We start from the raw sequence: 14,111 nt of genomic DNA on the forward strand, positions 1-14,111 counted from the left end.
GAGCATAGCCTTGCTATTGAGAAAGGCCGCTGTAGGCAGACCTAGCTCTCAAGAGAAGACAGGCTATGTGCACACTGCCCACAAAACAAGGTGGAAACTGAGCTGCACTTCCTAACCTCCTGCACCAATGTGTGACCATATTAGAGACACATATTTCCCTCAGATTACACAGATCCACAAAGAATTAGAAAACAACCCGATTTTGATAAACTCCCATATCTACTGGGTGAAATACCACAATGTGCCAACACAGCAGCAATATTTGTGACCTGTTGCCACAAGAAAGGGGCAACCAGTGAAGAACAAACACCATTGTAAATACAACCCATATTTATGCTTATTTATTTTCCCTTTTGTACTTTAACCATTTGTACATCGTTACAACACTGTATATATATACATAATATGACATTTGTAATGTCTTTATTCTTTTGGAACTTATGTGAGTGGAATGTTTTCACTTTTGAATAGTATCTACCTCACTTGCTTTGGCAATGTTAACATATGTTTCCCATGCCAATAAAGCCCCTTGAATTGAATTGAATTGAATTGAATTGAATTGAATTGAATTGAATTGAATTGAAAGAATGAAGAGAGTAAAAAGAAGGAGAGAGATGAACGAGAGGGAGAATGCTAATCTCTCCTCCCCAAACTCACCATTCCCCAACAACCCCCTCTCCACCCCCAGGCCCCCGCCCACACCCATTCTCTAACACCACTCTCAGCCCGTCTCCATTCACAGTGGTGTTCAACAGGACAGGAAGCCCGTGGCACCTTGTGAAGAAGAAACCATTGAGCCTAAACACCGGGATTATAATGAATATCAATTGGTTAATACAGACCCCAGTAAGCTTTCCGGTTCATTAAAACAGCCATGCTACTGCCACAACATTACAGCCTCTAGAATTTGAGATTGAGATATGATGATAAGATACAGTTGTCACGTCCTGACCTTAGTTCCTTTTTTATGTCTCTATTTTAGTTTGGTCAGGGCGTGAGTTGGGGTGGGCATTCTATGTTTGTTCTGTGTGTTATAGTTCTATGTGTTTGGCCTGGTATGGTTCCCAATCAGAGGCAGCTGTCAATCGTTGTCTCTGATTGAGAACCATATTTAGGTAGCCTGTTCCCACCTGGTGTTTGTGGGTAGTTGTTTTCTGTTTCAGTGTTTGCACCATATGGGACTGTTTCGGTTTTCATTTATTCTTTTGTTCTTTTGTATTTAGTGTTCAGTTAATTAAAGGAAATATGAACACGTGCTGCGCTTTGGTCTACTCCTTCTTCCTCAGACGAACCGCGTTACAGCAGTTGGCAATAGTGAAGTTTAAACTAAATAATAATACAAGTAGATCTTGAAACTTGATAACCTTCCAGTAGTATTGTTGAGTTTGGAACAGGATGGAACAACAGAAGTGATCATTCACATTTGAAACAGAGTCCACATCCTTGCAAACAGAGCAGACCCACCCACTCCCAGTCTCAGCGGGCCATTCTGGTGCTGTCACCCCTCTCAACATACAGCCTGCCTGTGTCCAGCAGCACAGGGCTCCACATGGGACTGGCGCTGCTAGAGGGCACACCACCAAGCTAAAGAGTCAAAGGGTGCCTCCCAAATACAGGGTTGGGTAGGTTACTTTCTAAATGTAATCTGTTACTGTTACTAGTTACCTGTCCAAAATTGTCATCAGTAATGTAACTTTGGATTACCCAAACTCAGTAATGTAATTTGATTACATTCAATTACTTTTTAGATTATTTTCCCCTTAAGAGGCATTAGAAGATGTCACGTTCTGACCTTAGTTATTTTGTTATGTCTTTGTTTTAGTATGGTCGGGGCGTGAGTTGGGTGGGTTGTCTATGTTAGTTTTTCTATGATTTGCTATTTCTGTGTTTGGCCTGGTATGGTTCTCAATCAGAGGCAGCTGTCAATCGTTGTCCCTGATTGAGAACCATATTTAGGGAGCCTGTTTTCTATTGTGTTGGGTGGGTGATTATTTTCTGTTTTCTGTTGTGTGTCTGCACCAGCCAGAACTGTTTTCTGTTGTGTGTCTGCACCAGCCAGAACTGTTTTCTGTTGTGTGTCTGCACCAGCCAGAACTGTTTTCTGTTGTGTGTCTGCACCAGCCAGAACTGTTTTCCGTTGTTGGTTTATTGTTTTTGTTCAGTGTTCAAGTTCTTTATTAAAAGATATGGACACATACCACGCTGCACCTTGGTCCTCTTCTCCTTCATACGACAACCGTTACAGAAGAAGACATAAATGTACACTGCCGTTCAAAAGTTTGGGGTCACTTAGAAATGTCCGTGTTATTTAAAGTAAAGCAAAAAAAAATGGTCCATTAAAATAACATCAAATTGATCAGAAATACAGTGTAGACACTGTTAATGTTGTAAATGACTATTGTAGCTGGAAATGGCAGATGTTTTATAGAATATCTACATAGGCGTACAGAGGCCCATTTTCAGCAACCATCACTCCTGTGTTCCAATGGCACGTTGTGTTAGCTAATCCAAGTTTATCATTTTAAAAGGCCTATGAATTTAATTGTTTTTATCGGCATGAATTAGATTGAGCAATAAACGGCCAATTTTTATTCCATAGGCTGGGATCTGCAATATGCAGCTGTTGCAAGAGCGCATTTTTCACTGGCTGTCCACTGGTTTGAAAAACAATGATTGATAGGCAACTTAAACTTCTTGAATTCAAACATTATTGGGTTCAAATACACATTTAGATTTGTGAACAGCCATCCACAACAACCACAATCCGTAAGGTGCAAATAGCTAAATGAGAGAGCAGCAATGTGATTCACATCAATGCGCTATGTAGATATCAATAATAAGTGATATCCGTATCACCGTAGACTACACCACTGCTGTCATCCTTACCTCCAAGCGTTTATTCAAGTTGGATAATCTTTGGATGCCGACTGCAGTCACACCATTGAAAGACATAGCTTGGACTGTAGCCTACAAAAGCTTATTCTTGCTCTTTTCCAGCGATCCATCAAACACATTTGGTGTGTCATCATAGTGGTCTCTGACTTGTTGTTAGACTCGCTCAGGTGGAACAAATTTAAACTTCTGCCTTTTTTCCATGCTGATTTCAATGTTATTGAGAAAACAGTGTCAGTGTTTTTCTGAATTTAAATTAATCCTCGAAGTAATCATCTAGTTATTCAAAGGTTATCTGTAATCTGATTACAATACTTATGCTGGGAGTGTAACGGATTACAGTTACCGGTTTTGTAATCCCTTACATGTAATCTGTTACTCCCCAACCCTGCCCAAATAACACCCTATTCCCTATAGTGCTCTGGTCAAAAGTAGTGCACTATATAGGGAATAGGGTGGTGCCATTTGGGATGCAGGCAAACAGTCAAACAGCCCCTGTCCTTCTGGCTGGCAGGACCCTCCCTGGGCAACAAAGACCACCATTCACCCACAGCTCCCTTCACTTCAGAGCCCCACAACCCTCTATATGCTTTCATGCACTACCTCTGGCTTTGACTAGCTACCCCCCCCCCCAACACACACACACACACACCAGGAGCTGTTATACTGTGGTACTGTGGATAAACTGTTTGTTCAGGTATTGGGTGGTGCTGTGACATTGTGCAAATGATTTCATGTGTTGACTCTACTGTTAATCACACACACACACACACACACAAACTAAGGGTGTTAGTTCATGGAAGTGAGGGGGTGGAGGTCCCTGTCTCTGGTGTGTTGGGTGGCTGCACTGCTCTGATCATTCCTTTAGTCTGAGCTTTGTGATGCTATGTGCTCTTTGGTGCTAGGTGCTACAGTATGTGGTGCTAGGTACTATGTGGTGCTAGGTGCTACAGTATGTGGTGCTAGGTGCTCTGTGATGCTAGGTGCTCTGTGGTGCTAGGTGCTCTGTGGTGCTAGGTGCTCTTTGGTGCTAAGTGCTATGTGTTGCTAGGTGCTCTGTGGTGCTAGGTGCTCTGTGGTGCTAGGTGCTATGTGGTGCTAAGTGCTATGTGGTGCTAGGTGCTCTGTGGTGCTAGGTGCTCTGTGTTGCTAGGTGCTATGTGGTGCTAGGTGCTGTGTGTTGCTAGGTGGTCTGTGGCGCTACGTGCTATGTGGTGCTATGTGCTCTGTGGTGCTAGTGCTCTGTGTTGGTAGGTGCTATGTGGTGCTAGGTGCTTTGTGTTGCTAGGTACTATGTGGTGCTAGGTGCTTTGTGGTGCTAGGTGCTATGTGTTGGTAGGTGCTATGTGTTGCTAGGTTCTATGTGTTGCTATGTGCTTTATGGTGCTAGGTGCTATGTTTTGGTAGGTGCTATGTGTTGCTAGGTGCTATGTGTTGCTATGTGCTTTGTGTTGCTAGGTGCTATGTGTAGGTAGGTGCTATGTGTTGCTAGGTGCTATGTGGTGCTATGTGCTCTGTGGTGCTAGTGCTCTGTGTTGGTAGGTGCTATGTGGTGCTAGGTGCTTTGTGTTGCTAGGTACTATGTGGTGCTAGGTGCTTTGTGGTGCTAGGTGCTATGTGTTGGTAGGTGCTATGTGTTGCTAGGTTCTATGTGTTGCTATGTGCTTTATGGTGCTAGGTGCTATGTTTTGGTAGGTGCTATGTGTTGCTAGGTGCTATGTGTTGCTATGTGCTTTGTGTTGCTAGGTGCTATGTGTAGGTAGGTGCTATGTGTTGCTAGGTGCTATGCGGTGCTATGTGTTGCTATCTGCTATAATGCATTTTTATTATTTATCCCAACAGGTAGTAGGGATGGACCCAGGGTTGGAGATAGTATTACTAGGTGGTTGAAACCAGGGTTGGAGATAGTATTACTAGGTGGCTGGAACCAGGGTTGGAGATAGTATTACTAGGTGGCTGGAACCAGGGTTGGAGATAGTATTACTAGATGGTTGGACCCAGGGTTGGAGATAGTATTACTAGATGGTTGGACCCAGGGTTGGAGATAGTATTACTAGGTGGCTGGACCCAGGGTTGGAGATAGCATTACTAGGTGGATGGAACCAGGGTTGGAGATAGCATTACTAGGTGGCTGGAACCAGGGTTGGAGATAGTATTACTAGGTGGCTGGAACCAGGGTTGGAGATAGTATTACTAGGTGGCTGGAACCAGGGTTGGAGATAGTATTACTAGGTGGTTGGACCCAGGATTGGAGATAGTATTACTAGGTGGCTGGACCCAGGGTTGGAGATAGCATTACTAGGTGGATGGAACCAGGGTTGGAGATAGCATTACTAGGTGGATGGGACCAGGGTTGGATAGAGCATTACTAGGTGGATGGGACCAGGGTTGGATAGAGTATTACTAGGTGGCTGGAACCAGGGTTGGAGATAGTATTACTAGATGGTTGGACCCAGGGTTGGAGATAGTATTACTAGATGGTTGGACCCAGGGTTGGAGATAGTATTACTAGGTGACTGGAACCAGGGTTGGAGATAGTATTACTAGGTGGTTGGAACCAGGGTTGGAGATAGTATTACTAGGTGGCTGGAACCAGGGTTGGAGATAGTATTACTAGGTGGCTGGAACCAGGGTTGGAGATAGTATTACTAGGTGGTTGGAACCAGGGTTGGAGATAGTATTACTAGGTGGTTGGAACCAGGGTTGGAGATAGTATTACTAGGTGGCTGGAACCAGGGTTGGAGATAGTATTACTAGGTGACTGGAACCAGGGTTGGAGATAGTATTACTAGGTGGCTGGAACCAGGGTTGGAGATAGTATTACTAGGTCGTTGGATTCAGGACTGATCAGAAGCAACTGGGTAAATGTTTAGGCTCTGGTCTGGTATGAAGTGGGGAGTTACTCAGAGAGAAACGATGGTAGCCCTGCATGACTCTGGCTTTGGTCTGGCTCCTGACCAGCGGTAGCTTCAGAATGACTGATGAATTCCACCCCATGATCCAAAAAAACAACCTGTTAGACTGGGTATAATGCTGGGCTGCAGTAGGAATGTCCTGTTTGATTGTAAGAACTGAAGACATTTCAAAGAGAGAAATCCCAGGTCCAATATGACTGTGCCAGGTGCTTTCACTTTGAGGACAGTCTTGGCTGGGAGTCTCTTATTCACGCCAAGCACATGTTCTAGAGCAGGTGCCAGCTGAAGAGAGACTCGATCGCTCAATGTCAGCCAGGTCTTATCATGGAGCTGGATTATAGGACATGTAACTATTGTTTCTGTAATAGATGTCAGAATTACTCCTCAGTGAAAACACAACCTACAGGCATAGGACAACCTGGTAATAGGACAAGACCATTTCCAAAGAGGTGCTGTTACTTAATGGTCTCATAGAAATGTAATAGATGTGTTAAAATTATGACTCATTATGACAGTTAGAAGCAATAGAACACCAGCCAGCCAAGTCTGATCGACGCTTGCACACACAGGTCAGACAGTCAGCAGCCCAGCCCAGCCCATAAACAGTCCCTGATTGTTTAGAGTGCTTCTAAACAGACAGCAGGCCAAGCCTAGTAGTAGGTCCAATGGATGGGCTGCCAGATACATGGCATCATGGCATATCACCAGGATACAAATATGGAATAGAATGTTGGATTCATGTGTCAACCTTTCAAACAACGCAGCAACAACAAAGCAACAATGCAGCCACAGGACTCTAAAGTCAGTTAAACTCGAGAGGTGTTTCAGTACTCCACAGCTGAGTACTCCACAGCTGAGATGGACTGACAGGATTTAAACAACATTAAATACACCTCGACAGACATGTTGCTAAAACAAGACAGAGACAATATTGTGAAGGTTGATCACATACTGTGCAGTGCATTCGGAAAGTATTCAGACCCCTTTACTTTTTCCACATTTTGTTACGTTACAGCCTTATTCTAAAATTGATTAAATTCTATTTTTTCCTCATCAATCTACACACAATACCCAGTAATGTCGAAACAAAATTTGCTAATTTATTAAAAATAAAAACTGAAATATCACATTTACAAAAGTATTCACACCCTTTACTCAGTAATTTGTTGAAGCACCTTTGGCAGCAAGTTCAGCATTGAGTCTTCTTGGGTATGACGCTACAAGAGTGTCACACCTGTATTTGGGGAGTTTCTCCGTTTCTTCTCTGCAGATCCTCTCAAGCTCTGTCAGGTTGGATGGGGAGCGCAACTGCACAGCTATTTTCAGGTTTCTCCAGAGATGTTTGATCGGGTTCAAGTCCAGGCTCTGGCTGGGCCACTCAAGGACATGCAGAGACTAGTCCCGAAGCCACTCCTGCGTTGGCTTGGCTGTGTGCTTAGGGTTGTTGTCTTGTTGTGAACCTTCCCCCCTGTCTGAGGTCCTGAGCGCTCTGGATCAGATTTTCATCAAAGATCTCTCTGTACTTTGCTCCGTTCAAATTTTCCCTCGATCCTGACTAGTCTCCCAGTCCCTGATGCTAAAAAATATCCTAACCACATGATGCTGCCACCACCATGCTTCACCGTAGGGATGGTGCCAGGTTTCCTCCAGACGTGACGCTTGGCATTCAGGCCAAAGAGTTCAATCTTTCATCAGACCAGAGTATCTTGTTTCTCATGGTCTGAGAGGCGTTAGTCTTTAGGTGCCTTTTGGCAAACTCCAAGCGTGCTGTCATGTGCTTTTTTACTGAGGAGTGGCTTCCGTCTGACCACTCTACCATAAAGACCTGATTGGTGGAGTGCTGCAGAGGTGGTTGTCCTTCTGGAAGGCTCTCCCATCTCCACAGAGGAACTCTAGAGCTCTGTCAGAGTGACCATCGGATTCTTGGTCACTTCCCTGACCAAGGCCCGTGATCAGTTTGGCCATGTGGCCAGCTCTAGGAAGATTCTTGGTGGTTCCAAACTTCTTCCATTTAAGAATGATGGAGGCCACCTTCAATGCTACAGACATTTTTTGGTACCCTTCCCCAGATCTGTGCCTCAATACAATCCTGTCTCTAACCTCTACGGACAATTCCTTTGACCTCATTGCTTGGTTTTTGCTCTGACATGCACTGTCAACTGTGGGACCTTATATAGACAGGCTTATATAGACAGCCTTTCCAAATCATGTCCAATCAATTGAATTTACCACAAGTGTACTCCAATCAAGTTGTAGAAACATCTCAAGGATGATCAATGATGCACCTGATAGCAAAGGGTCTGAATACTTATGTAAATAAGGTATTTATGTTTTTTATGTTTTATACATTTGCAAAAAATGCTAAAAACCTGTTTTCGCTTCGTCATTATGGGGTGTTGTGTAGATTGATGAGGATTTGTTTTATTTAATTAATTTTAGAATAAGGCTTAACATAACAAAATGTGGAAAAAGTCAAGGGGTCTGAATACTTTCCGAAGGCACTGTATATCCCCTACAGTGTTGCAATAAAATTTGCAAAACAGATTAAGGACACAGATTAAGCCTAGTCCTGGACTAAAAACCAAACTCAATGGAAAATCACAATTGAAAGTGCTATATAGTCCAGGACTGTGTCCAGGAAACCGGCCCATATTATTGCAATAAGAAGACATAACTGGCACCAATCTGATTCAATTACAGTCTCCTGGGACAGTTGAGGTCAACATCTATCACATAACATCATAACATCATTATAATACTGAAATACAGATGGAGAACAGATCCCTCTAAAATATTTAATAACCTACTAGACTACTGTCCTGCTGTATGGATAATTTGACTGGTACCCCCTAGTGGTGTACTGGGCTCCCTACACACAGAGACCATGATTCAGCAGCTCTTTTGAAAATACAATATCATTCTCCCAGCAAGCAGCTCCAGCTGTATTTTAAATATCTGACAGAAAGGTACCTGAAGGAAATAACTATCAGTGGATGTGTCCCAAATGGCATCCTATTCCCTGTATAGTGCACTACTTTTTACCAGAGCCTTATGGGCCCTGGTCAAAAGTTGTGCACTATAAAGGGAATTATTTGTTGACATTTATTTCACCTTTATTTAACCAGGTAGGTTAGTTGAGAACAAGTTCTTATTTAAAACTGCGACCTGGCCAAGATAAAGCAAAGCAGTGCGACACAAACAACAACACTGAGTTACACATGGAATAAACAAACATACAGTCAATAATAATACAGTCTATATACAGTGAATGTTATTTGGGATGCATATTCTGCACATTTGAATCATGAGGCAAACTAATCCAGGAAACAATTCTAACCATTAAGTATAGCCTCAGCAGCAGTGGCAGTAGGGGGTCTGGTCTCTAACCCACCGTTTCATACATCTTCTACTACAGGCTTAGCACAAACTCACATTGGGATAATAATGGGTCTTGCTTTGGTGCTACATGTGAGAACATTATTCACATATATTGTGATATTGTTTTGCTTTCAATCCAAATCAATCATTATAACCAACCAGCAGTGAATAAAAAGTAAAATTGTATTGCAAATTGGTTTGGTAATTTATAATTATTATTGTAAATTAGAAGATCTTTAAAAAAAAACTAAACAAGAGCAAGGTAAGTCACATGTAAAACTAAGGTAAGTACACCTGGTGAACACGTGTTAATGGATATGATTACTGTAGAAGAAGAATTATGAGGACAACTGTGCAGAATGTATTCTGTGCATATAGGCTGCGTTTACACAGACAGCTCAATTCTGATTTTTTTTCCCCACTAATTGGTCTTTTGACTAATCAGATCAGCTCTGAAAAAGATCTGATGTGAAAAGTCAAAAGACCAATTCTTGGGTAAAATATCAGATTTGGGCTGCCTTAGGTCAATCCACCAATCAGCGGTACGATGTATAGTTTAAAGCAGCAATCAGCAGTAGGAACAATAACAAAGCGTTTTCCGCGTACCTGTTTCGTTAAAAAGCTGACTGATGGGGCTGGACAACCATTCAAATTCATAGACAGAGTTATGGATTCAAGGACTGAGCATCCATGATATCACAATTATAGTTGTAACCATGTTTTGAGGCTACATCGCTTTTGTTTACATTAACTGTGTTTACAGACATTGCAGTAAAACAAGTTTATATTTTGGGTTCTGATGGGGTATGACAGTTGAACTAAACTCATATGAGGCATTTATAAGATATACTCTTCAAGAATCAATGGGTAGGGTTACATATCATTAATGTATACGTCCAAAAATGGATCTAGCAACTGCTGATTGCCCCTTCAACATTCACTTGATTGATTAGAACATTAACTACAGCCAAGTTTGTAACTTAGTGGGCTTATTTAAGCTACTTGTTTAATAAAATCATGTTGGAAAACAGTTATATGCTGGACTCTATCTGTGTAAAAAAAAAGTTTTAATCTAATAAAGTTAAGAATGGCTATTTTCTAACAGAATAAATACATATCAAATAAATATAGTGTGTATTCAATACTACACCGATACTTTTTGAAGACTGACCTGCGAGTCTTCGCTCCCTGACATTTTTCCATAGTAGATCCCAGGCTTTCGACGTGGAATCGCGCAGCGTCTCACTGAAACACCGCCGCAGCTTCAGTTTCATCGATTTGCGCTTAGTTGTCATAGTAAATCCGGGTGTCCATCATAATAAAACAAATCCCGATCCTCATGAACCCGTTATTGCGTCTTTCCTCTGAATGCGCCACCGCTGCGCTCGCGCTGATGCGTCTTCATCTGATTAGGACTGAGTTACAGTCGCAGAGTAGAGTGTAACCATTCATTAACCAGCCATACATTTGACCGAAGAACAGATACCTGTTCTGTATAAAGTATCCATCTTTGCCAAGTCCTTCAATTAAACGATATTTGATTCGGCAGCCCCGTGCCGGACAAAGCTAGGACCAGATGTGTGGTGTTTGAAGTTTCCACCACGGTGACGGTCAGTCTATACTCACAGATAGACTACTCCAGCTGCTCTCTCTCTCTCCCTTTATCTTTCACCCCTCCACTTCCCTCCCTCCCTTCTTCCCTCTCACTCACCAGGCTACACTCACTTTCACTACACTATACAGAGCTTTCACTCTTGTGAATAAGAAGTAATACACATGGAATGTTTCAGAAAATGTGAAATTAGGGCTACATCAAAATGGATTTATAGAGATGTTGGGTTTTATGTTAAAAAGAAAAGTGCGTTAAAATGAAGTGTGTTTTTCTTTCTGATACACAAACTTATCAGAGGTCAAACCCCCCTGAAGGAGAGGAAAGTTAAGCCTTGTGACTTTGCTGTGTCACTATCACACCAGACATCATAGTGACTTTGCTGTGTCAATATCACACCAGACATCATAGTGACTTTGCTGTGTCAATATCACACCAGACCTCATAGTGACTTTGCTGTGTCAATATCACACCAGACATCATAGTGACTTTGCTGTGTCAATATCACACCAGACATCATAGTGACTTTGCTGTGTCAATATCACACCAGACATCATAGTGACTTTGCTGTGTCAATATCACACCAGACATCATAGTGACTTTGCTGTGTCAATATCACACCAGACATCATAGTGACTTTGCTGTGTCAATATCACACCAGACATCATAGTGACTTTGCTGTGTCAATATCACACCAGGCATCATAGTGACTTTGCTGTGTCAATATCACACCAGACATCATAGTGACTTTGCTGTGTCAATATCACACCAGACATCATAGTGACTTTGCTGTGTCAATATCACACCAGACATCATAGTGACTTTGCTGTGTCAATATCATAATAAGTTCAACTCCAGATATTATCGTGACAACAACCGGTTCAGTCTGCAGTAGCTTACTCAACGTTTTTCATATATAAAAGTAAAAAATGCTTTATCGAGATAATCGGGGTGCCATGAGTAGAAGTAGACAGTGTAGAAGAAGTGCAATATCTGTCTTATTCCCTGTTCAGCCCATGTTTGACCTGAGCCTTATAATGTCAACCTAGCTGAACTTCAGCAGACAGTTATGCAGTAATATAATTCTCTCAGATCTATAATACACAAGGACCAGCTGGACACTGACAGACAGCTTCTATAATAGATAGTCCTGCCTCCTGACCTGAACTCTGCTGTAACCCCCCCACACCCCCACTCTTTCCCTAACTCTTCCCTCTATTTCCCTCTCTCTCTCCCTCTCTCTCTCCCTCTCTTTCCCCCTCTCTCTCCCTCTCTGTCTCCCCCTCTCTCTCCCTCTCTCTCCTCATCTCCCCCTCTCTCTCCCCCTCACTCTCTCCCTCACTCTCTCCCTCACTCTCTCCCTCTCCGCGTCCAGCTGGGATAACATTACTTAATTTCCACCAGGACATTCACCGCTCATTGCTCTTCCCTGGTATAGGGTTTAGGCTGGTGATTTACACCGCAGGGTCAGCACCAGGCTATATCTTACTGGAGAACAACACACTGGAGGGTCAGCACCAGGCTATATCTTACTGGAGAACAACACACTGGAGGGTCAGCACCAGGCTATATCTTACTGGAGAACAACACACTGGAGGGTCAGCACCAGGCTATATCTTACTGGAGAACAACACACTGGAGGGTCAGCACCAGGCTATATCTTACAGGAGAACAACACACTGGAGGGTCAGCACCAGGCTATATCTTACAGGAGAACAACACACTGGAGGGTCAGCACCAGGCTATATCTTACTGGAGAACAACACACTGCTGCTCTCTCTATAAAGGCTAATAACTATGCTATGCATGGAACTCCTCAGCGGTGACCTGCTTGTTGCTATTTTCAGCTCCACTTGTCCATGCCCCATTGGGCAGAATGCCTGAAGGAACACACACGCACACGAGCACACACACTGAATTGACCCCGACCCTGATTATGAAACCCTCTACCAGCCAGAACAAAGGCTGTTGTTATCTCTGTAGAAGATTATGGCTAGACTGAGACAGACAGACAGACAGACAGACAGACAGACAGACAGACAGACAGACAGACCTTACTAGAATCTGTAGTCAAATGTCTACTGTTTGCTGATGATCTGGTGCTTCTGTCACCAACCAAGGAAGGGCCTACAGCAGCACCTAGATCTTCTGCACAGATTCTGCCAGACCTGGGCCCTGACAGTAAATCTCAGTAAGACCAAAATAATGATGTTCCAAAAAAAGGTCCAGTAGCCAGGACCACCAATACAAATTCCATCTAGACAACGTTGCCCTAGAGCACACTAAAAACTATACATACCTTGGCCTAAACATCAGCGCCACAGGTAACTTCCACAAAGCTGTGAATGATCTGAGACAAGGCAAGAAGGGCATTCTATGCCATCAAAAGGAACATAACATTTGTCATACCAATTAGGATCTGGCTAAAAATACTTGAATCAGTTATAGAACCCATTGCCCTTTATGGTTGTGAGGTCTGGGGTCTGCTCACCAACCAAGAATTCACAAAATGGGACAAACACCAAATGAAGACTCTACATGCAGAATTCTGCAAAACTATCCTCCGTGTACAACGTAAAACACAAAATAATGCACGCAGAGCAGAATTAGGCCGATACCCACTAATTATCATAATCCAGAAGAGCCGTTCAATTCTACAACCACCTAAAACGAAGCGATTCCCAAACCTTCCATAACAAAGCCATCACCTACAGAGAGATGAACCTGGAGAAGAGTTCCCTAAGCAAGCTGGTCCTGGGGCTCTGTTCACAAACACAAACACACCCCACAGAGCCCCAGGACAGCAACACAATTAGACCCAACCAAATCATGAGAAAACAAAAATATTATTACTTGACACATTGGAAAGAATTAACAAAAAAACAGAGCAAACTACAATGCTATTTGGCCCTGAACAGAGAGTACACAGTGGCAGAATACCTGACAGTTACTGACCCAAACCTAAGGAAAGCTTTGACTATGTACAGACTCAGTGAGCATAGCCTTGCTATTGAGAAAGGCCACTGTAGGCAGACCTAGCTCTCAAGAGAAGACAGGCTATGTGCACACTGCCCACAAAACAAGGTGGAAACTGAGCTGCACTTCCTAACCTCCTGCCAAATGTATGGCAATATTAGAGACACATATTTCCCTCAGATTACACAGATACACAAAGAATTTGAAAACAAACCCGATTTTGATAAACTCCCAAATCTACTGGGTGAAATACCACAGTGTGCCATCACAGCAGCAAGATTTGTGACCTGTTGCCGCAAGAAAAGGGCAACCAGTGAAGAACAAATACCATTGTAAATACA

General features: G+C 42.9%; 1 protein-coding gene across 2 annotated transcripts in view; it reads right to left on the minus strand.

The window, feature by feature from the left end:
• Positions 1 to 14,111, minus strand: part of LOC139382321 (stAR-related lipid transfer protein 13-like) — a 123,132-nt gene that overhangs the window by 54,771 nt on the left and 54,250 nt on the right. The window contains exon 1 of one of the 2 annotated variants that reach the window (XM_071126241.1): positions 10,357 to 10,820. The exons of the other annotated variant lie outside the window; for it this stretch is intronic. Within the exon in view, the coding sequence (XP_070982342.1) occupies positions 10,357 to 10,480 (124 nt within the window). The 5' untranslated portion in view covers positions 10,481 to 10,820. Of the gene's footprint in view, positions 1 to 10,356; positions 10,821 to 14,111 lie in introns of those variants that run through there. 2 annotated transcript variants of the gene reach the window in all.

Source organism: Oncorhynchus clarkii, chromosome 24 (genome assembly GCF_045791955.1).
Source record: "Oncorhynchus clarkii lewisi isolate Uvic-CL-2024 chromosome 24, UVic_Ocla_1.0, whole genome shotgun sequence".
Taxonomy (NCBI): domain Eukaryota; kingdom Metazoa; phylum Chordata; class Actinopteri; order Salmoniformes; family Salmonidae; genus Oncorhynchus; species Oncorhynchus clarkii.